The sequence below is a fragment of the Rattus rattus genome, chromosome 8 (genome assembly GCF_011064425.1).
Source record: "Rattus rattus isolate New Zealand chromosome 8, Rrattus_CSIRO_v1, whole genome shotgun sequence".
In the NCBI taxonomy this organism is placed as follows: Eukaryota; Metazoa; Chordata; class Mammalia; order Rodentia; family Muridae; genus Rattus; species Rattus rattus.
The window spans coordinates 92,150,455-92,174,135 of record NC_046161.1 but is presented as its reverse complement, the minus strand read 5'-3'; the positions used below and the strand labels follow the sequence as shown (position 1 = coordinate 92,174,135).

The 23,681-nt window shown below is 37.7% G+C and overlaps 1 protein-coding gene across 3 annotated transcripts in view; it reads right to left on the bottom strand.

Annotated features, from left to right (window-relative positions):
- Positions 1-23,681, bottom strand: part of Stag1 (stromal antigen 1) — a 371,976-nt gene that overhangs the window by 150,168 nt on the left and 198,127 nt on the right. For all 3 annotated transcript variants that reach the window (XM_032910192.1, XM_032910191.1, XM_032910190.1), the window contains one exon: positions 2,511-2,634. In XM_032910192.1, coding sequence (XP_032766083.1) covers positions 2,511-2,634 — 124 coding nt within the window. The remainder of the gene's footprint in view (positions 1-2,510; positions 2,635-23,681) is intronic.

The following is a 23,681-nucleotide window of genomic DNA, read 5'->3' as shown; positions in this document are numbered from 1 at the left end:
GGAGGAAATATGGAGACAAAGTGTGGAGCAGTGAGTGAAAGAAAGGTCATCCAGAGCCTGCTCCACCTGGGGATCCATCCCATATACAGCCACCAAACCCAGACATTATTGTGGATGCCAACAAGTACATGATGACAGGAGCCTGATACAGCTATCTCCTGAGTGGCTATGCCAAAGTCTGTCATATACAAAGGTGGATGTTCACAGCCAACCATTTGACTGAGCCACGGGGTTCCAAATGGAGGAGTTAGAGAAAGGACTGAAGGAGCTGAAAGAGTTTGCAACCCGATAAGAACAACAACAATACCAACCAACCAGAGCCCCCCTCCCCCACCCAGAGCTTCCAGGGACTAAACCACCAACCAAAGAGTACACATGGAGCAACCTTTGGCTCCAGCTATATATGTAGCAGAGAATGGCCTAATCTGGCATCTGTGTAAAGAGAGGCCCTTGGTTGTGTGAAAGTTCGATGCCTTGGTTTATGGTAATTCAAGGGCCAGGAGGTGGGTGGGTGGGAGGGGGAGCACCCCCATAGGATCAGAGGGAGGGGGAATGGAATAGGGAGTTTTCTGAGGGGAAACTGGGAAAGAGGATAACATTTAAATTTAAATGAAGAAATATCCAATAAAAGAAAAAAAATGGGGAGAAAAAAAAAAACAAAACGAATACTTGTATCTCTTGCAGAAGTCCCCCATTCAGGTTCTAGCTCACAAATATCACTAATCCTAGTCTCTGGGGAGCTAACACGCTTTTCTGACCTCACTGGGTAACACACATGCACAAAATTCACATATACAGATTCAGGCAAAATACCCATATATATAAAATGAAATAATAATCTAAAATATTTGATTAAAAATTAATGACTTTTACAGTAACAATAGAAAATTAGTATCTTCCCAGAATTGGTGGTCCTTTGTAAAGATCAGTTAAAATTGCTCAGTGTTCACAATTATAGAAAAATACCCTTGGGGGATTGGAGGAAGAACTTAGATGGAAGTGAGAGAGAATAAAAGTATTACAGTTTAAACATATTGAAAAGACTGACAACTGACTTATTTAGAGTATATGAAACCATTCATGTGGGTATACTGTGATTCTACATTATTTGAAATTGTAAAAATAAAATTCAGAAGTCAACCTAAAGAAGGCTTAAATACAAAAGTCTAAATTCACATGAAGATTATACATGAAAATAATTGAAACAGAAATATGCAATCTGGTCTAAAATTATATATTTCCTACAGATTTGTATTCAAGGGCAAAAATTTTAACATTCTTTGAATGTGGTACTGAATTGGGAAAAACATCTTTTAGTCCCCAATTTACAATCTGTATGTTAAGCATTCAAGCTGTGGAAGTATGTCTGTATACATTCAAGAACTTTAATACAACTCTTAGAGATAATTGCAAGTGGGAATTTTCAACATTAATAATTGTCAATATTGTGAATGTGCTTTTTATTCATGTGTGTCTATATGTACGTGTGTGATAGTATGTGTGAGTACATATGTGGAGGCTGGAGTTAAACTAAATACTGGTGGCTCTCTTCCCTTTAAGTGAACTCAGGCTTCCAGAATAGAACATCAAGCAGCTTTACATGCTGAGCCATCTCGGCAGTAGTAATTACAAAGTATTATTTTAATAAACATCAAGACACAGAAAAAGTCTTCAAATATTATTACCAAATTTCTTTCTAGATCTACAGATGTAGTTATATTCTAAAAGTACTCTAATAGCTATATCTTAGTCAATTAAAATTACTACAATTTAGTTGGGGACTTAGCTCAGTGGTAGAGCGCTTGCCTAGCAAGCACAAGGCCCTGGGTTCGGTACTCAGCTAAAAAAAAGAAAAAAAGAACCCCCCCCCCCAAAAAAAAACCCACAAAAAATAACTACAATTTAAAACACACAAAATTCTTATATTTATGAATACCTGGTAGTTAATGTTACAGAAATACCATGATTTAGAAAAAATTCAATAACTTATCAGTGTTATCTTTTGTTATTTTAAGGATTTCTTGTAGGAGTCAAATCATAGAATTTCTTTTAAAATCAAGTCTTTTTCTCAAACGCTATAGATGGATCAATCTAAAATAGGCCCAGTTTAACTCAAACAAACCTGCTTCACTTCTGCCTTAAAAAGTCGTACTGTAACCCAACAGAATTCCAAATGAGAAAGCATACTTAATTTTTATATAACTAATATAATTAATAATCTTTGATCCTTGACAAGGAGACTGTTACCTTCTCGATGGCAATGCATATATTCTCTTATAAAGACAGATATACCAGGTCCTCAGTATAATTCAAGATAATCATTGTATCCAAGGAGACCTCTTAAACTACTGCCTTAAATTTCATAATGGTGATCAACAGTTATTTGTACTATCTGAAATTTTGTATCATTACATCTTGTAAAAAAAAAAAGCTACTGCAATGTTCATGGCTGTCACGTCAATATAAACACAAACACCTCTCTTAATCAAAACCAGAAGTCACCAACTTACCCTATCATGAAGAGTCCATCCTACATATTTCAGGTAACTGTCATTGAGGAAGGCATCGCTATACATTTTCATCCATACTCCAATTTCTTCAATACAGATGGCTCGAATTTCAGCAATTGCATCACTGGATAAGGCAGAGGAAGACAAACCTCTGAATTAAATAGAAACTTGGAATGTTTTCAACAAATGTAAATTATATTCTTTTCTTTCTTCAGACAGGATCTCAAGTTATGAAGTCTTCATGTGAAGACTTCAAGTCCCTGTAGCTAAGGATGACCCTGAGCCTTTAATCCTCATGCCTCCACCTCCCAAGTACAGGGATGACAAGCGGGAGCTGTGATTACAAGCAGTTTTACTCAGCGCTGGAGATTGAAACGAGGACTTCCAGAATGATAGGAAAGCTCTGTATGAACTGGAATACATTCCCAGTCAAATACAAATTTTTTCTTAAAATTTAAAAATTACATTTATTCAGTTTGCTTTTAGGGGACTGCACATACGCCATGGCATAAGTGGGAAGGAAGGCCAGAAGAAAACCCACAACATTCAGTTTTCTTCCTTTGACAAATAGGGTATAGGCATTAAACTCAGACTGACAACCTTGGCCTCAAATGATTCTAGTGAAGTATCTCACCAGCCCAATGTAAATATTCTGAATACTGTTTTATACCCGCACTGCAAATGGTCTCCAACACAAACATCTTGTTTAAACTGGTTTTTATAAAAGCTGAAACTACTGACTCCAAGTGTAACACACACTCACAGACGTTCTTCAGCAGGAATGGCTTTTTAAGAGTCTCCTCACAGACCTACTTGAGTTTTCAGTTAAATCATCTGAGCTGGGGGGGAACCCCAAAGCGACTGGTTCAAAACTATTCCCACATAGTCATTAACCGGTATAGGCTTGCGCAATATTTAATGAATTGAATAAGACTAATTTTTATGACCACCATAAACAAGTTTACGGAGTTGACAAGGGAACATTATATAGCAGCTAAGTATCTGTATGATAAGGGCTGCAGAAACGGCACCATCTGCTTTCCTAGCGCACCCAGGCTTACTTCCAAATCTATAAGCTAGTTTCCTAACCATCTTTAACTTCACAAAGTTCAGGGAGCCTAGATGCCTCCTTCAGGCCTCAGTGGGCACTGCACTTGCCTGGTGCACAAACGGGATCAGTCAAAATATACCAACACACAAAATAAAAATAAAGTAAAAATATAAAATAATTAACAAAACCTAAAAACTTGGGACATCTAATGAGTGGTAAAAAAAATTCTGTAGTTTAGCTTATGAGACATTTCATCACTTCATTCACACCACAGGTCTTTCAACATTAATTTGTGTTTTAGGCTGAACAATGAAGAATCACCCATATTAGTTGAAATAAAAAGAGGCAGAAAAACCATACATTTTAGAATTATATCCATCACCCTCAAAACATACATTAATGTAGTTATCCTGAGATGATTTTCCTACTCTAAGGTAATTTCTCAAAACAAAAATTAATTTTACTTTTTTCTTATCAGATTAATACCCTTAACTTAAAAAAAAAAAAAACAAACCATGGGTGGGGCACAGTAACACAAGTCATTGACCCGAGACTCAATAGGCACAGGCAGGCGCATCTCTGTCAGCGCAAGGCCCGATCTACATAGTGAGGTTCCACGGCAGCTAGGTCTACAGAGAAACCTTGTTTCCAAAAAGAAAAAAAAGTGAAGAAAATAATGTAAATACTAAATCTTTTGGTGTTTAATTAAATTTTGAAATTTCTCATTAAGTATGTTTAATTTTAAGTAACTTCTATTCTTTAACAAGTTATCATTAAGATTAAAATTATTAGTAAAATTAAGCTGTATCTTTTCATTAAGACACTTCTCATTTAGTTTTTGCAAATTTCCTGCCACCACCAAGTGCTAGGGATTATAGGATGTCATTATATTCAGATAAATTACCTGTCTGTCTCATTCCTTTTAGGCAAGGTCTCATTGTATTCTATGGGTCTCAACCTCAAGACAATCTTTGCACCTTAGTATCTCAGGTGTAGCAAAGCAGGTGTTTAAGTGAGATCTGGGGAATCAAACTCCTCAGGCTTGTACACCAAACACTCCTATCTGTTAAGCCATCATCCCCTAACCCTTGTGTGGTGTTTTCGAAATATGTCCACAAAAACAGGCTAATGGGTCACTCTACTGGATATTTGTTTACCTTTTCTTCAGTATGAAAAACCTAAGTTACTCATCAGTAATGAATATAACATGGTCAAAATGAAAAGTTTTGATTCCAGAAACTAAAAAACGACAGTATGAGAAATCTGTCATCTCTTAGCTGACAAACTCTCTGTGGGAAACCTACTTGCCACATGGATACCACTCAGGGACCTTTTCGGGAGTTCCACAGAATGTGCAACTGAGGCCTTCTGCTATTACTTATGCTTAGTTAAGCTATCTCAGAAGAAGACCCTCCAATTCAACCAGAGGACTGTTTGAACAATGCCTTATTTTAAGTGAATTCTGACATATCAATTAAAAATTAAATTGTAAATATTAATGAGGTAGCCTGTGGTGTTTCAGTAGATATCTATATTGGACGGCATTTAAATCAGGTCATGCACAGATCGCAAATATTTACTGTGTAAATAATGAAGATTCAGAATACTTCTATTAGTCTCCTCTTCCCTGCTCCTGCTTCTCTTATTTGTCAGGGGTGGAGGGCTTCTTTAATTTTCAAAAAGCTCTTACTAGGCATCCCAGAGTAGTTCAAACCTACAGTACTGTTGCTACACCCCAACGATTCTGCGATTAGAGGCATACTGTTGTTTTATAAAAATTAAGAGATAAGGAATATGTTGGGGGGGCAGTCAGGTGTGGGGGTATGGGGTGCCTCTGCTGGCCCCTGCTGAGGCATCCCTTCCCCCTGAGGGACCAGGAATATGACAGTAAAGTATAGAATTTATACAGGGTATGAGGAGGAGACAGTACAGAGAAAGGCAGAGAGAAAGAGACAGCAGTGGAGTAGAGGACAGAAATGAGCAAATGAGAGAGGTGGGGAGGAGAATGGGGAGAGAATAAGCTTGACAAGAGGACAGAGGGAGAGCAAGAAGGCAAGAGAGAGATGAAGGGACAAATAGTCCCTTTTAAAGTAAGTCAGGCATACATGGCTTTTGCCAGGTAACTGTGGGGCAGGGCCTAGACAAAATGCTAACATATACAGTACAGCAACCAACTTGAAATAATGCCTTCTAATTTTGTAAAATGTATAGTTATACAGACAACCTAGGAACCAGAATCATCTAGCTAGGCCACTTTTTAATTCTTTTTTTTTTTTTTTTCCGGAGCTGGGGACCAAACCCAGGGCCTTGCACTTCCTAGGCAAGCGCTCTACCACTGAGCCAAATCCCCAACCCCTCACTTTTTAATTCTTAATCTATACAAACTATGATGTAATAATAGTTGCTTTATAATGCTGAGTTTATACATAAGTTGATATTTTAATTAATATTAAGAATTTTAATCATTACTCTAATAACAACCAACAGTCATGTCGTTGGGCCCAAAAATCATTTCTCTTTCTTTGAGTGAGTTCAAATTCATCAACACCTACATCACTGTGGTGACCAACACCTGTAATATAATCAGTACTAATCTGCTTGTATAGACTGGTTATTCTTTCAAAATCAAGTGAAATGTCACTGCTTTTATGATTACTTCTGACTTAGGGTTTCTATTATTCTGATAATAGATGAATCAAAAGAAAACTGACTTATTTCATCTTACAGCTTGTAGCATATCATCTATGCCAGAGCAAGAACTGAGGTGTTGCAGAGGCCATGGAGAAAACACGTTGCTTACGTTTGCTCCCCCTGCTTTCTTATACAACTCAAGACTCCCTGGAAAGGGTTGGCAGAGCACCCATGTGGGATGGGCCTGCCCACATCAATAAAGAAAATGTCCTACAGATTTGCCTACTGGGCAATGCAACAAAGGAATTTCTCAATTAACCTAGACCCCCGAGAGCTCTCAGACACTGAGCCACCAACCAGGCAGCATACACCAGCTGATATGAAGCCCCCAACATATGTACAGCAGAGGATGGCCAGGTCTGGGTTCAGTCAGAGAAGATGCACCTAATCCTGGAGGCCCCAGGGAGTGAGAGGTTTGGTGGGATGGGGACATCCTGGTGGGGATGGAGAAGGGGGATGGGGGGAGGAGGAATGGGAAGTGGAACAGTCAGAGGGTGGACAGGAAGGGGGGATTAATTCTGGAGTGTAAAAAAAAAGATTAAATAAAATTAAAAAGAAATTAAAAAATAAAATTAATATCCATGATAAATGTTGAATACAACATTTGGATATTGCTTGATGAACAATAACAAAAGATTCCCTTTACAAGTGATTCTAAGCTTGTATCAATCTGACAAAAAACTGTATAGCATAGAAAATATAGCTAACATAAACTGTCTGTCCTCTAGGAACTAATATTATACTTTAGTACATAGGGTATAACGAGGTACAATAGTAGTTTAAAATCTTTAGGTGATTTATACCTGTTGATATAAAAATATTTTTCAGAGCCATTGTTTTTCATACTAAAATTATTTTGTATGTACAATCTCTTTCAATAGCTCCATCACATTAACACAGGCATTCTAAGGAGTCTGATAATAAAAATGTACATATTAAACTAATAGGCAAAAGAGTTAATTAAAACAAAAAATAAGAAAAAAATTTAAGGTAAGATTAATTTTCAATAGCATTTTGGCAATAGGGTCTTGAAATGAACAGCAAAATGAATTTAGGGCAACCTCTACTTGAAAACTAAAAACAAAGAAAACCACCCATAAATGTATAAATCTGGTAAAATTATATTAATCTTTAGTTTTGTTTTAATTTTATAGTATAAATTGATCATGTTGGTTTTATAAGGAAAAATAACCTGACTAATTAACTATATTAATAATATGAGTGCGGGGAAGACATAAGGCTTTAAAACTAGATTTAGATTGCTTTCTGGACAAAAAAGAATTTAATAATTTTCTGCTTACAGTGAAATAAGAACTCAAAAGGGTCAACAAGCTGGAGTCCAAGCAGTGATGCCTTAATCACACTTGGGAGGGAGAACAAAGAAATAACGGGAGGGAGGAAGGAGGAATTCAGGAAGGAATGGAGGGACCAGGGTGGGAAAAAGACAGGGAGGGGAGAGGAAAATGTGATCAGGTATTGGGTGGGGGAACAGGACTGAAGCCCTGAGGGCCAGCAGAAAGAATGGAAACAGGCAACCTTGGGAGGGAGGAGGCTCTCAGGACTCAAAAGGAGGAGTCTAAGATAAGATTCCCTAGATTGGAGAGAGGGAATTTGTAAAGCCCACCTCCAGCAGAAAAACAGAACATCAAGTGAGGGATGGGGTTGTCATCCCACTACCAAGAACTCTAACCCACAACTGTTCCTGTCTGAAAGAACTGCAGGGATGGAAATGGAGAGGAACCTGAGGAAAAAAAAAGATCCAGAAACAGGCCCAAAGTGGGATCCGGTTCAAGGGGAAGCCCAAAGGCCTGACACTATTACTGATGCTATGGTGTGCTCCCAAAAAAAAAAAAAAAAAAAAAAGCATGTCAAGACAGCCCTCTAAAATACCTCTAAAATACAACAAGCAGCTCAAAGAGTCAGAGGCAGATATTTACACCCAAACAATAGAAAAAATGGTGCTGGATTAACTGGAGGTCAGCATGTAGAAGAATGCAAATCAATCTATTCTTATCGCCACGTACAAAGCTTAAGTCCAAGTGGATTAAGAACATCTGAATAAAACCTCCACATTCAAACTAATAGAAGAAAAAGTAGGGAAGAGCCTCGGACACAAGGGCACTAGAGAAAATTTCCTGTACAGAATACCAATGACTTTTGCTCTAAGATCAAGAATCGACAAATAGGACTTAATAAAATTGCAAAGCTTCTGTAAGGCGAAGGACACTGTCATTAGGACAAAACGGAAACCAACAGATTGAGAAAAGATCTTCACTAATCCTACATCTGATAGAGGGCTAATATCCAATATATACAAAGAACTCAAGACTCCAGAGAATCAAATAATCCTACTAAAAATGGGGTACAGATCTAAACAAAGAATTTTCAATGGAGAATGATTCAATCACCTCGAAACACCTAAAGAAATGGTTAACGTCCTTAGTCATCAGGGAAATAGAAATCAAAACTACCCTGAGATTTCACCTCACACCAGTCAGAATGCCTAAGATGAAAACCTGAGGTGGCAACAGATGCTGGTGAGGATGTAGAGAAAGAGAAACACTCCTCCATTGCTGGTGAGATGGTGAACTGGTACAACCACTCAGTTTTCTTCAGAAAACTGGACATAGCACTACCTGAAGACCCAGCTATATCACTCCTGGGCATACACCCAAAAGATGCCCCGACATATAACAAGGACACATGCTCCACTATGTTCATAGCAGCCTTATTTATGATAGCCAGAAGCTGGAAAGAACCCAGATGGCCTTCAACAGAGGAATGGATACAGAAAATGTGGTACATCTACGCAATGGAGTACTACTCAGCTATCAAAAACAATGACTTCATGAAATTCATAGGCAAACGGACAGAACTAGAAAATATCCTGAGTGAGGTAACCCAATCTCTCTCTCTCTCTCTCTCTCTCTCTCTCTCTCTCTCTCTCTCTCTCTCTCTCTCTCACACACACACACACACACACACACACACAAACCCCACACATGGTATGCACTAACTGGTAAGTGGATATTAGGTCAAAATCTCAGATACAATCCACAGACCACATGAAGCTCAAGAAGAGGGATGACGAATGTGCAGATGATTCAGTCCTTTTAAAAAAAGGGGAACAAAAATATTCATAGGAGATATGGAGACAAAGTCTGGAGCAGAGACTGAGGAATGGCCATTAAGAAACTGCCCCATCTGGGAATCTAGCCCATATACAGACACTAAACACAGATAATATTGCTGATGCAAAGAAGTATAAGCTGACAGGAGCCTGATATAGCTGTCTCCTGAGAGGCTCTACCAGAGCATGACAAATACAGAAGTGAATGCTGGCAGCCAACCATTAAACTGTGAACAGGGTCTCCACTAGAGTAGTTAGAGAAAGGACTGAAGGAGCTGAAGGGGTTTGCAACCCCCTAAGAACAACAAAACCAACCAATCAAAGCTCCCAGGGAGTAAACCATCATCCAAAGAGAACACATGGACAAACCCATGGCTCCAGCTGCATATGTTAACAGAGGATGGCCTTGTTGGGCACCAATGCCAAGGATCGATGCCCCAGTATAGGGGAATGTCAGTGTGGGGAAGCGGGAAGACGTGGGTGGGTGAGGGAGCACCCTCATAGGAGCAGGGAGAGCGGGGAATAGGATAGTGGATTTATGGACGGGAAAACGGGAAAGGGGATAACATTTAAAATGTAAATAAAAAGTGTGTTTAAAAAATTAAAAACAAAAGATTTCCATGAAGAGAATAATACATGAAAGGAAATGAAAGTATATAACAATAAAGAATAAATCCACAATAGTTGGTATTAAATAAGTTACAAACAAGGCATAAAATATCAATTGATCAATAAGAGGAAAAAACCCAATCCCCCCAAAATAAACAGAAGTCATACAGAATACAAAACAAGCTAGAAGAAAACAATTTTAATAACAAAATTCATATGTTAAAGAAGGTTTTTATAAATACAATATTCTGAAGACCACTGAAGAAAAAAAAGCTATATGAAGAAAATGATACTTAATATCATAATAACAAAAACAAACCTCCTGGGACAAAGAAGAAGACAAGTATGTAAAAGACAGCCAAAATAACAAGCTAAATTGACTATAAATGCTGTAAGAAAATAACAATAGCAACCTTTTTAGGTAGTAACAAGACAAACCAAAGAAAATGAATCTATTCTTTGAAAGGACTCGAAGTTACAAAAATTTGATCTAAATTTTACATAAAAAGTCAAAATTGGTAATGACAGATCTAAGTAAAAAAATTCTACCTCCCACTCACCCATGAAAAACAATGGAGTTTTTTTTTAAAAAAGAAAGTTTCTGACATTTTGAGATAAAATAATTTCATCAGATACCTAACAACCCAGTTGCAGTCATGTGAATTCCAGGGTCGAATATCCTCACTAACACATTTGTGTGGTGTAGAAGAGGGAAATATGACTGGGAGCAACATGCTAAATACATGTTTATATGCACACGAAAGGTGTATAACTAAGAACAAAGCTTATAAAACCCAAAACAGAGAAAGACCAAAGATTTGGCTGTCCTACAAGAAAAGAGAATACTGAGTGGAAACCATCAGTACACTGACCCAAATCCCAAATTTAAGTACAAACAGTATTATATTTGTTTACTATACGAAGGGCTAGAGATCAATGTTACACACTCATATATGCAAACAGGTGCTTTATCACTGACAACATAGATTTTATTAAGTAGAGATATTTTATTGTTTCAAAGAATTAAGTGAAAATACTTATAAAGTATTAAATGAGAATTTATTACAGTATAACCTTATGTAACCAAGCGTGAATGAGAGCAAAGTGGAAAACTTATAATGAAACAAGGAAACAATCCTAATTTTGCCGATTTTATTCATTATGGTACTAAAATTACAGCCAAAGCTTCTAGACAGAACAAGAGATTAAAGAACATCCAATTTGAAAATAAGCTATCAATTCCTCATTGTTTGCAGATGAGATATTATACATAGAAATACTCAAATGTTCCATCAGAAAACTGTGAGAATAACTGAATCTGGCAACGTTCGTTACATGATATAAAATCAGCATATAAAAAAAGTAGCATTTTAATACAGCAAACAGCAAATGGTCTGAAAATAAGTTCACCATACCAACATTATTTATAACACCATAAGAAACCAACAACATACCTAAGAAGAAAACAAAAGAGATGAATATTTTCTACAGTATTAACAATGAAAAACACTGATGAAAGACATTCCAATGATATCCATGCCTATCCCAGTATCCAAGAACACTGCTCTGTATTTTCCCTTTGTATGTTATATATGTGGGCATATGAATACCAAGGTACACAAGAGATCCGACAATAACATGCGTAAATGCTTCTTCCCTTTCATATTTCTGTGGGTTCAAATGGTCTCAGGTTGTTAAGGATACACATTACTTACAAGCCATCTCTCCAGCTGTGTTTCAGTCTTGAATCTGCTTTTGATTGAACAGCTTTTTCCACAGTTGAAAGATTAAAAGCTGCTTTTAAACATTTTCTATATGTGGTTATAATATTCCCAATAATATTTATTGAGAAGATATTCTCCCAATATTTATTCTTTGAGGAGGATCACTAAACTGTAAATTCCTAGCTTACTTCTATGCTCTCTGTTTTATTACAATATTATGTCTCCTTTTATGTCTCTACCTGAGTGAGTGTGCAAGCACCAGAGTTTTGAAACAGGTCTCATGTATCCATGATTCCAAAAAGCATAGGTAACAAAAGGAAAAAAAAAATAGACGAATTGGATTTCACTCAGGTTAAAATACTTTTGCACAGTCAAGGAACAATCAACAGTGTAATGAAACAGCCTACAGAATAGAAGACATAGTTGTAAAAAACAAAATCTGTTAATACCACAATATTTTAGATAAACTAAGTTCAACATCAAAATAAAAAAATGGTTACAAATGGAAAACTTATCTTAGTAGACATTTAAGAGAAAGCTTTCATGTAGCTAACGTGAATATGAAGAGAAAAAGCCCAATATCACTACTCATAACAAAACTCAAAACAAAACAAAACAAAACAACAAAAAAAGCCCCTAAGAGACCCATTCAAGTAAGAATAGCTATTAAAATTATTGAAGATATCAAACTGTAAGACTGGAGACCTGCTCACTGTTGCGAAATGAATCAGTGGTCATTAAAAAAGAAAGATGGAATAACATATAGGCAAAAAGGTCATTCAAATAAAGAGGCAGAAATGGGGAGAAATAATTTTTAAGGGCTGGACCTACAGTTCATAAATAAATTTAAAAATACTATAATATCATTATTTGGGAGGTGGAGGCAGAAGATGAACCCAACCTTAACAAAAGACAGTTGGATGCCATACTGGGTTTATGTGTGATCTCGCGTTTAGAAGTGTGTGGGGCGGTTTGGGGGGTTGGGGATTTAGCTCAGTGGTAGAGCGCTTGCCTGCAAGCACAAGGCCCTAGGTTCAGTCCCAGCTCTGGGAAAAAAAAAAAAAAAAAGAAGTGTGTGGGGATGTGTAAACACACACACAAACACACACACACACACACACACACACACACACACACACATATGCACTGTTTTAAAAGTATGAGTGCATACCACATCTAAATTTTGATATAAAATTATTCAGAAATTTCACGGAGCCTTAGTTGAAAGCCCATGATTTAGTTGGATAAGTCTACAGACATATAATTGGTAATGTGTTGAAGTCTGCAATAAAATCTGTGAAAGCTATTAAGTAAACTGACTCATGTACAATGGAAGTTTAAGACAAAGATACAACTTCTTTACCTTAAACAAGTTTAGTAGGTTATAATGACATTTAAGTGTTGGAATAAAAATTTGAAAATGTGCACAAAGAATTCTGTATGAAGAAAAACCATTATTTAAAGGTGAATCAGAAATATTAACTGCCGAGGGAAATGAAAGTGACAAAATTTGATGGTAACCAACTTGCTTTATAAGGAACACTACAAGGTATTCTTCAGATTGAAAATAAAAACTGATATAGAAAGTTTTCAGCATTTTACAAAAATTTGGAAAAGATCTTTACTATTCCTACATCTGATAGAGGGCTAATTCCCAAAATATACAAAGAACCCAAGACTCCAGAGAACCAAATAACCCTATTAAGAAATGGGGTACACATGGCTCCAGCTGCATATATATCAGAGGATAATCTTGTTGGGCACCAATGGGAGGAGATGCCCTTGATCCGGCTAAAGCTAGACCTCCTTCCTCCACACCACCCCCTTTCACCCAGTATAGGGGAATGTAAGGGCAGGAAGGCAGGAAAGCGGGAAGATGGGAAGGGATGTGTGGTTGGGGAGGGAACACCCTCATATAAGAAGGGCGAGGGGGGGTCAAAATTCCTACTCAATTCTTTATAGAGATAGAAAGAGCAATTTTCAAATTCATTTGGAATAACAAAAAGCCCAATATAGTGAAAATTATTCTCAACAATAAATGAACTTCTGGGGGAATCACCATCCCTGACTTCAAGCAGTATTAAAGAGCAATAGTCATAAAAACTGTATGGTATTGGTACAGAGACAGGCAGATACATCAGTGGAACAAAATTGAAGACCCAGAAATGAACCCAAACACCTATAGCCACTTGATCTTTGATAAAGGAGCTAAAACCATCCAATAACATTTTCGACAAATGGTGCTGGTTAAACTGGAGGCCAGCATGTAGAAGAATGCAAATCGATCCATTCTTCTTCTTCTTCTTCTTCTTCTTCTTCTTCTTCTTCTTCTTCTTCTTCTTCTTCTTCTTCCTCCTCCTCCTCCTCCTCCTCCTCCTCCTCCTCCTCCTCCTCCTCCTCCTCCTCCTCCTCCTCCTTTTTTTTTTTTTTTAAGTATTGAAAGAGTTGAAGGAGCTTGCAACCCCATAAAAACAACAATGCCAACCAACCAGAGCTTTCAGGGACTAAACCACTACCGAAATATTATACATGGACTGACTAGGGCTCCAACTGCATATATAGCAGAGAATAGCCTTGTTGTGGCACCAGTGGAAGGGAAAGCCCTTGGTCATGCCAAGGTTGGACCCCCAGTGCAGGGGGTTATGGGGGGCAAAAAATGGGGAAATAAAGAGGGAGGGAATGGAATTGGGGCTTATGGACAGAAAACCGGGAAGGGGAATAACATTTGAAATGTAAGTAAAGAAATATATAATAAAAAGTTAAAAAAAAAAAACCCAGCTAGAATCTAATAGAAGAGAAAGTGGACAAGACACTTGAATACATGGACACAGGAGAAAATTCCTGAACAGAACACCAATGGCTTATGCTCTAAGATCAACAATTGACAAATGGGACCTCACAAAATTGAAAAGATTCTGTTAGGTAAAAGACACTGTCACCAGGACAAAACAATAATCTACAGGTAGGGAAAATATCTTTATCAATCCTATATCCAGTAGAGGGCTAATATCCAAAATATACAAAAAAAAAAAAACCTCAAGAAATTTTATTTCAGAGAATCAAATAACTCCATTAAGAAATTAAATACAGAACTAAACAAAAAAATCTCCACCGAGAAATCTTTAATGGCCAAGAAACATCTAAAGAAATTTCCAACATCCTTAGTCATCAGGGAAATGCAAATCAAAATGACCCTGATATTACCCCCTTACATCAATCAGAATGGCTAAGATCAAAAATTCAGGTAATATGCCCAACATGTGGCCCATACATATAAAGCCACCAAACTACATAAGATGGATGAAGCAAAGAAGTGCAGGCTGACAGGAACCGGATGTAGATCTCTCCTGAGACACACAGCCAGAATATGGCAAATACATAGGCAAATGCCAGCAGCAAACCACTGAACTGAGAACAGGACCCCCATTGAAGGAAAGAGAGAAAGGACTGGAAGGGCTTGAAGGGGCTGGAGACCCCATATGAACAACAATGCCAAGCAACCAGAGCTTCCAGGGACTAAGCCACTACCCAAAGACTATACATGGGTTGACCCTGGGCTCCAACTGCATAGGTAGCAATGAATATCCTAGTAAGGGCACCAGTGGAAGGGGAAGCCCTTGGTCCTGCCAAGACTGAACCCCCAGTGAACGGGATTGTTGGGGGGAGGGTGGTAATGGGGGAATGGGAGGGGAAAGCCTATACAGAAGGGGAGGGGGAGGGGTTAGGGGGATATTTGCCTGGAAACCGGGAAAAGTAATAACAATTGAAATGTAAATAAGAAATACCCAATTTAATAAAGATGGAGGGGGAAAAAAGCATTGTCATCGTCGATGCTGTCATTGTTGAAAAAAAAATTTCAGGTAACAGTAGATGTTGGCAAGGATGCGGAGAAAGAAGAACACTCCTCCATTGTTGGTGGGATTGCTAGCTGGTAAAACCACTTTGGAAAATAATCTGGAAGTTCCTTAGAAATTTAAAAATAGGGGTTGGGGATTTAGCTCAGCGGTAGAGCACTTGCCTAGCAAGCGCAAGGACCTGGGTTTGGTCCCCAGCTCCGAAAAAAAAGAAAAAAGAAAAAAAAAAGAAATTTAAAAATATTTCTAACTGAAGAGACACCTATACCACTACTAGGCATATATCCAAAAGATGTTCCAAAATATAACAAGGAGACATGCTCCACTATGGTCATAGCAGCCTTATTTATAATAGCCAGAAGTTGGAAACAATCCAGATGTCCCTCAATGGAAGAATGGATACAGAAAAAAATGTTTGATTTTATAAGGATCTAAAGAGAATAGGTGTAGTTCAGCCTCATGAAATCAGAAACAAACATTTGGCATATGATTATGTAAATAAATTAATATAGTTATACAGATATAATTAAGAGAAATCAGGAATAAATTCAAACTGTCATTCTCTTCAGCCATTCCATTACCAAAGTCCACATGTAACTATGAATAACATAATTAGGCACACAAAATCCAGGCCAATAAGTCGTCCATCAAATAAAGTTTTAGGTGTGATTAATTTTTACGCCTCTCAGTGGGGATATTGGAGAATAGTTTACATATATATGGTTTTCTATACTTTATGAGAAAAATACTGTATTTAAGAATAAAATATATACTACAAAAAAAGAAGGGTGATGGGGGAGGGGAGAGGGGAGAGGGAGTTTATAGACAGGAAATCAGGAAAGGGGATAACGTTTGAAATGTAAATAAAAAATATCCAATAAAAATGGGGTACAGAGTTAAACAAAGAATTCTCAACTGAGGAATATCAAATGGCTGAGAATCACTTAAAGAAATATTCTACATCCTTAGTCATCAGGAAAATGCAAATCAAAACGACTATAAGATTCTATCTCATACCAAGCAGAATGACCAAGATCAAAAATTCAGGAGACAGCAGATACTGGTGAGAATGTGGAGAAAGGAATGCTCTTCTACTGCTCAAACTGCAAGCTATTAAAGCAATCTGGCAGTTCCTCAGAAAATTGGAAATAGTACTACCTGAGAACCCAGCTATACCTCTCCTGGGCATTCACCCAAAAGATGCTCCAATATATAACAAGGACACATGCTCCACTATGTTCATAGCAGCCATATTTATAATGGCCAGAAACCGGAAATAACCCAGATGCCCTTCAACAGAAGAATGGATACAGAAAATGTGGCTCATTTACACAACAGAGCTATTACACAACCCAGCTATTACAAACAATGACCTCATGAAGTTCTTAGGCAAATGGGTGGAAACAGAAAATATCATCCTGAGTGAGGTAACACAGCCACAAAGAACACAGGCAGTATATACTCAATGATAAGTAGATTAGCCCCCAAAACTCAGAATACCCTTGCTACAACCCACAAATATACAGCTCAAGAAGAAGGAAGATCAAAGTGTAGATGCTTCAGTCCTATATAGAACAGGGAATTAAATAATGAACAGGAAAGTAAGAGTATATATACTATATTTTCATAAATACATGGAATACTTTAAACAAGAGAGCAATGGCAGAAAAATCAGAATGTTCAGAAATTAAGCTGGTTTAACAGAATACAAATCAAAGACATCATGAATGAAAATTTGCCTGTTAAAGCACTCTCTGGGAGAATATTTATCAGATGAAACAGAAGGGAAATATAAAACAGAAGAAAAAACAGAAATATAAAGCAAAAACAAAAGTAAAAACAGGAAAAGAGAATATAAAATCTGCAATTAGTAAGCTTGTTTAGAAAATAATTACTGAATACGATCAACTAGAACCAAAGGAGACATGAGGAAACAATAGGCAGAAATCAATAAAATGAAAAATAAAGTTAATGAAACCCTACAGCTATTCAACAACAAGAGATGACATCTTTAATTACACTGACCGAAGCAAAGGTAAGAGGACACATATTCCCAAACTCAGCATGAGTAACCAGATGTCACTGACAAATCTTAGAGATATCAAAAGGACAAAAAAAATCAGGAGCACAATTATAACTTCTAAATTCTACAAGAACGTGCGTTATCAAGATTGAGTTGACTGATACTGCTTATAGTAAGAAAACCCTGGATCAAAGGTCTACTTAGTGTACATTCCACATACAACACAATGCCAGCTTTCATAAATTCATGCAGAAAACAATGTAGAAGCTATCATTTCACAGTGGATTCGATGGGTATAGTATTCCAAATAACTCTTAGGTACAATTTGAATTTTTATATTAACAGCTTAGGTCACTGCCATTAGCTACTGAATCATAGTAGAAAAGCGAGGCAGGGCAAAGGCAGAAATACTTAAGGAACTGAGGGTTTGCCTTGAAGAGGACTATGAACCACTGCTTCTTCCGCTTTCTAGGGAACACAGGTTTCTTCCTTTCTTTTATGTAAGAGCCACAGAATGAGCAGCATTAACATGTGGTCTTCAACATGGTAAGTACTTTCATTAGGGGTCACTACAAAAGAAAACTATTGACCGTAAATTAAAACATCTAAAATCTGAGGCAAAATAAACTGTTCTTTCCAAGTTTATTATTACTGATATTTTATGACAGTAATGAATTCACCCATTATAGCTAACAAAGTACTTGGAAAAAAGCTAACTAAACTAGAAACAAGTAGAAACAAGTTCATACCCACATAAACACAAACATCTAAAATTTTCTCATTATATAAATAGGATCAATAAGGAAAAACAAATTAGGATTAATTATGTCAAAAAACTTCATATTCTCAAAACAGAAATTAATCATGTATGCATTATTAAAACACTGAACAAATTAAGCTTTGAGAATTTCCTCTTTCTATCAAATATTACAAATATTACTTGTAGTTAGTAACATACTAGCCAGTCTTTTGTTACAGATTTTTGATTGGCAATAATATTTATCTGACATAATTCTCCATGTATATACATACTTTATTTTAGTCAAATTCAGGGTAATTGACATATGTATTATCTGAAATATGTATTTAATTGTAAGAACATTCAAGACCAGGCACAGTGGCACAAACCTGTAATTCTAGCTCATTTGGAAGGCTGGTGCAGGAAGATTACTAATTTATGACCAGCCTGAATTGTCCACCAAATACCTATTTTTTTTTAAAAAAAAAATAACAAATAAAAAACATCCAAAATATTCCTGAGGGGTATTTTCAAACATATAATTGTTAACTATACTCATTATATTATGCAATATATACTAAGACTTGGACTTTCCTTGTAATATCACAGTACACAATCTAGTTCTGCCTTTTTCCCTGCTATTTTGACTCTCAGGTACTCTGTCTACTTTTATGACAGTATCTAAATCAACTGCAAACAAGAGCATTAATGCAGTCTTCTTTCTGTGGCTTGTTAATTTGACTTTCATCGCATCTGCGATGAATTATCTTGATTAGGTTAATTAACAGAGAATGATACACTTTAAAGGAGGGCAGCACCAATCCCTGAACCTGGGTTCTGGACTGCATAAAAAGGAGAAAACCTCAAAGTGATCAGCCATACATAAATGGGCTGTTTATATTACACACTATCTTAGTTAGGGCTTTACTGCTGCGAACAGATACCATGACCAAGGCAAGTCTTATAAATGACACCGTTTAACTGGGGGGGCTGGCTTAAAGTTCAGAGGTCCAGTCCATAATCATTAAAGTAAGCAGCATGGCAGCATTTAGATAGGCTTGGTACAGGAGAAGCTGAGAGTTCTACATCTTCATCCAAAGGCTGACAGCAGAATACTGACTTCCAGGCAGCTGGGGTAAGGGTCTTATAGCCTACTCCCCACAGTGACACACCTAATTCAACCAGGTCTCACCTATTCCAACAAGGCCACCTCCAAATAGTGCCACTCCCTGGGCCTAGCATATAGAAACTATCACATACACCTACCCTAAATCTCAGGGGCTATTATGAAATAGGAGGCAGTAAGCCTGTAAGAACCCCAGATCCAGGAAAAAGTAGAGAATTGGTGTCTTCTGACCCCCAGCAACACAGCTGAGATCATTAGCTCACAGCTGCTGTGGTTGACTTCATGAGAACTGCATCAGATGGATCAACCCTGACAGAAGCTCACTCATCTAGGTGACAACTATCAATAGTTGTTAGCCGCTAGGGAAAGCAGGGGTTTTGATTAAGAATGTGGCCCTTTGTAAGAAGATAATGTGCCAGTAGGCAGCTCCGTCATCAATATACAGACAAGACAAACAGGAGCCAATGGATTACTTTTTAAAAAGAGGAATTGGGAGGTTTCGGAAACGGATCTAAGAGGAGTTGGAAGAGGTGAATTGGAGCAGAATGCATTGTATACATATACTAAATTCTAAAAGGATAAATAAAATATTTTATTTAAGATTATTTCCAATGGTTGAGGAGGCCCATGCCTGTATTCCCAGAACTCACGATGCAGAGGCAGGAGAATCTATGAGAGTTCCAGATAATTCTGGTCTACACACCTCAGAGTTAAAGGGCAGCCAGGGCTACATGAGGAGACTATGCCTCAACACACAAAGCAGAGCAGAACCAAAAACCTTATAGTTGAAAATGAGGTAAAAAGCCAGCTAAGTACACACAATCATTATGGTCATCCTTCTGAGGGCCCACACAATTTGAGCAGTTGTTTTAGACTCATGCTGCCTTGAGTTTCACACCATAATGGAATGTATACTTAACATAATGGAAGAAAGCCAAGTCTTTCTGACTTACAATTACTCTTTCAGGATACTTTATTACAACAACAGAAAAATAACTAAGATGCTTCCATTGATTCCATATCCTGTATACTAAGAACACTACTATTCTAAACAAGCTACCTTTGAACATAATGCCGTAATTTAAATATGTTTGGCCCTGGATGTGACACTATTAGGAGGTGAGGCATTGTTGCTAAGTTCCAGGACAGCCAAGCTTAGCAGTGAGGAGTTGGAAAAACAGAAAGCTGGCAATAATGTAATAGTGTAAGGGGGCCATGTTCCAGCGTCAGCAAGCAGTTCTGGTTTTAGAGTCAAATGTGGAAGGGACTGCTAGGAGGACAATTGCCTAAGAAATTAGGGGGATTAAGAAGAGACCAGCATCACTGAGGTGAAATCTTCTGGGAAGTGTTTTTTTTCTGAGAGCACACAGAATTGTGAACAGAAATAAGCTGGTACTTTGAGGTACAGTTGGACTTGGTAACGTTTGAGTCACTGAGGTAGTGCTGGTTTTGACACCATGAGGGAATCACAAAGAGCAGCTAAGGCTTGGCACTGTGAATAGCCTATAAGAGGTTATTGGTGAAGCCGAGTTACAAAAGAAGACCCCATTGCATTAGAGATGCCAGTCCCGTGGCCTAAGCACCAAGAACAGCAGCAGCAGTGGAGAGGAGTCAACCAGAGCACAGAGTGCTAACGAAGGCAGAACTGGAGAAGTGACCCAGGGCGTTTTGAGAAGCCCAGAAGATCATGTGCTCATCTCAGACATTGAAACAAGAAGCTGTAAAAGTGAAGCATCCTTGGATTCCCCATAATGTTAGAGATGTCAGAGCCATGGGATACCTGCTGAGGAAAGCTGCTAACAGTGGAATCAGCTCAAAAGAAAGAACTGTGTTGCAGACACTGATGCAGAAAGAAGCTGGATTATCGGATGAGTGCTTTGACATAGACCTATGACGGCCAGGTAGTGTAATGTGATTTGAATATGCTTGGCCTAGGGAATGCCACTATTAGGAGCTATGGTCTTGTTGGAGGAAGTGTGTCACTGTGGGGGCGGGCTTTGAGCCCCTCCTCCTAGCTAGCTGGGGACAGTCTTCTCCAGTCTTCCTTTACAACAAGATGTAGAACTCTTGGCTTCTCTAGTGCCATGCCCACTTGGATGCTGCCATGCTTCCTGCCTTGATGATAATGGACTGAACCACTGAATCTGTGAACCAGCCCCAATTAAATGTCCTTTGTAAAAGTTGCCTTTGTTATGGTGTCTGTTCCCAGCAATGGAAACCCTAACGAAGACACATCATTCTCAGTTATGTTGGATATAATCTCAGTAATGGGATTAATAAACAGTATAAAATTTATTTTGATTTGATTAAAGAATCTGTATATTGTTTTCTATAATAGTCACACTAAAAATGTTCATTCTCATCAAGAGCTGCTTTTCCTGCAAGCCCTTGCAGTACTTCTAGTTGTTTTCTACTTTGTAACAACAAATCTACCTATCTGGCTGTACATTGATAGGTACAGAAAATAATGTTCATATAGGAAACAAACAAAAGTTTCCCTAACACTTCATCGATATTGTCTTTAAGATTATAGTCAGCGCGAAAGGAAAAAGTTAGGTGTGATCAAGATGGGCATTCTTTTATTCAAGAGAAAAGAAATAACTTCACTAGAAATTTTGAGGCAGAATGCAAGAGTGCAAAAGGAACAGGGCTCAGAACTATAAATCCTGATCTATGACAACATAAAGATGGAAACTAAGCAATCAGCACCCACTGTACTATCTTCTTAAATTAGTTCTTAAATCATAATAGTGTCAACCGGCACAGAAAGATTGTGTTGTTACTCATGCTAGCATTTGCTAAGAGTTTATAGCACTCAAAGGCCATGAGCCACATTTGGGGAGCCAGTGCGTCACTATGCTAATTGCATTGCCCGGGAGATACAGTCTGGCTTACACTGTGCCTTTTGTGCTAGAACCAGTTACACAGCAGAATACTGAGATTGCCCACACAGTTTTGCAAGACAATCCTTCCCTGCCAGAGGAAAGTACCTTGGACAGTCTTCCTTGAGGACCAGGACTGTCTAGATCACTATAAAAAGCCAGGGGGTCCTACTCACCCTGCACAAACCACAAAAGAATGTCAAGTGGGCAAGTTCATAGACGCTAGGTCCAATGATGTCCAGGGAAGCATTCAGGCAGCATGATGTGATAAAAATCCAGAAAGACGCAAAAGTCATCAATTCCATCAACAGTCGGTGATATAGGCACCTTGGACACTACTGCTCCCAAAAATGGACACTAGTAAACTCGAGGTTCCTTTGTCCCTAAGAAAATGATAGGACACAGAGATCTGCTGATGGTCCAGAGATGCCTTGCCTATACAAGCAACCTTGTTCCATGTGAACTCTGATAACTGACTGGTACCCTCATAACCTCAGTGTCACTAGCAAACTCAAAGCGCTTAAAAAACCAGAACACAAGGTACCACTAAAACACCAGAATTATAGTTGCCAAGGCCACTCAGATACCAATCATGAAAACTGGAAAAGTTAGCCAACACTAAATAAAAGCCCCTATTATTCTAAAACCATAGACAATTTACTTCTTAGGTAAAGCCACACACAAAAATTAAAGACAAAACTGAAATCAGAAACTATAAAACTACTATAAGAAATGTGAGAAACACCTGAAGACATTAGTACAGGCATGTGGGGTTTTTTTTTCCTTCCCATTAATTTAGTTTTTGACTTTTTATTTCCATTACAGCCCCCCTCTCCTGCCAGTCCACCCTCAAACCCTCTGAGAAGGGGAATGTCCCCCCTGAGTGACAATGGTCTTTATATAAGACACCAGTTCGCCCCTGAACAAATCTCGGGAAATAAAAGTGAAATTGACAAGAAAAGTTATATAAAATATATCAAAAGAAACAATTCAAGTACCTGACAAATACATTAAAAATTATATATCACGGAAGATAGAAATCTACAAAATAAAAAACTGGAAAAACTGGCTATTAGAAAAATATATTAATTAAGAAATTCTTGCAATGACATAGAAACAGAAAAATCCATAAATGTGGATGTAAACTAACCCAGCCATACAGTGAGTGTAATATAGAGGTTCCCTATCCCTAAACATGGATCTACCATAAGTGAAAAAGACATATACTATGCACTGAATAAAATAACTACTGTAAATGTTTCAAATCATCGAGCCATATAGATACATACATCCAGGCAGATGAATGGTACCTGTAATAATGTAACTGACAAAAATGCTCTTG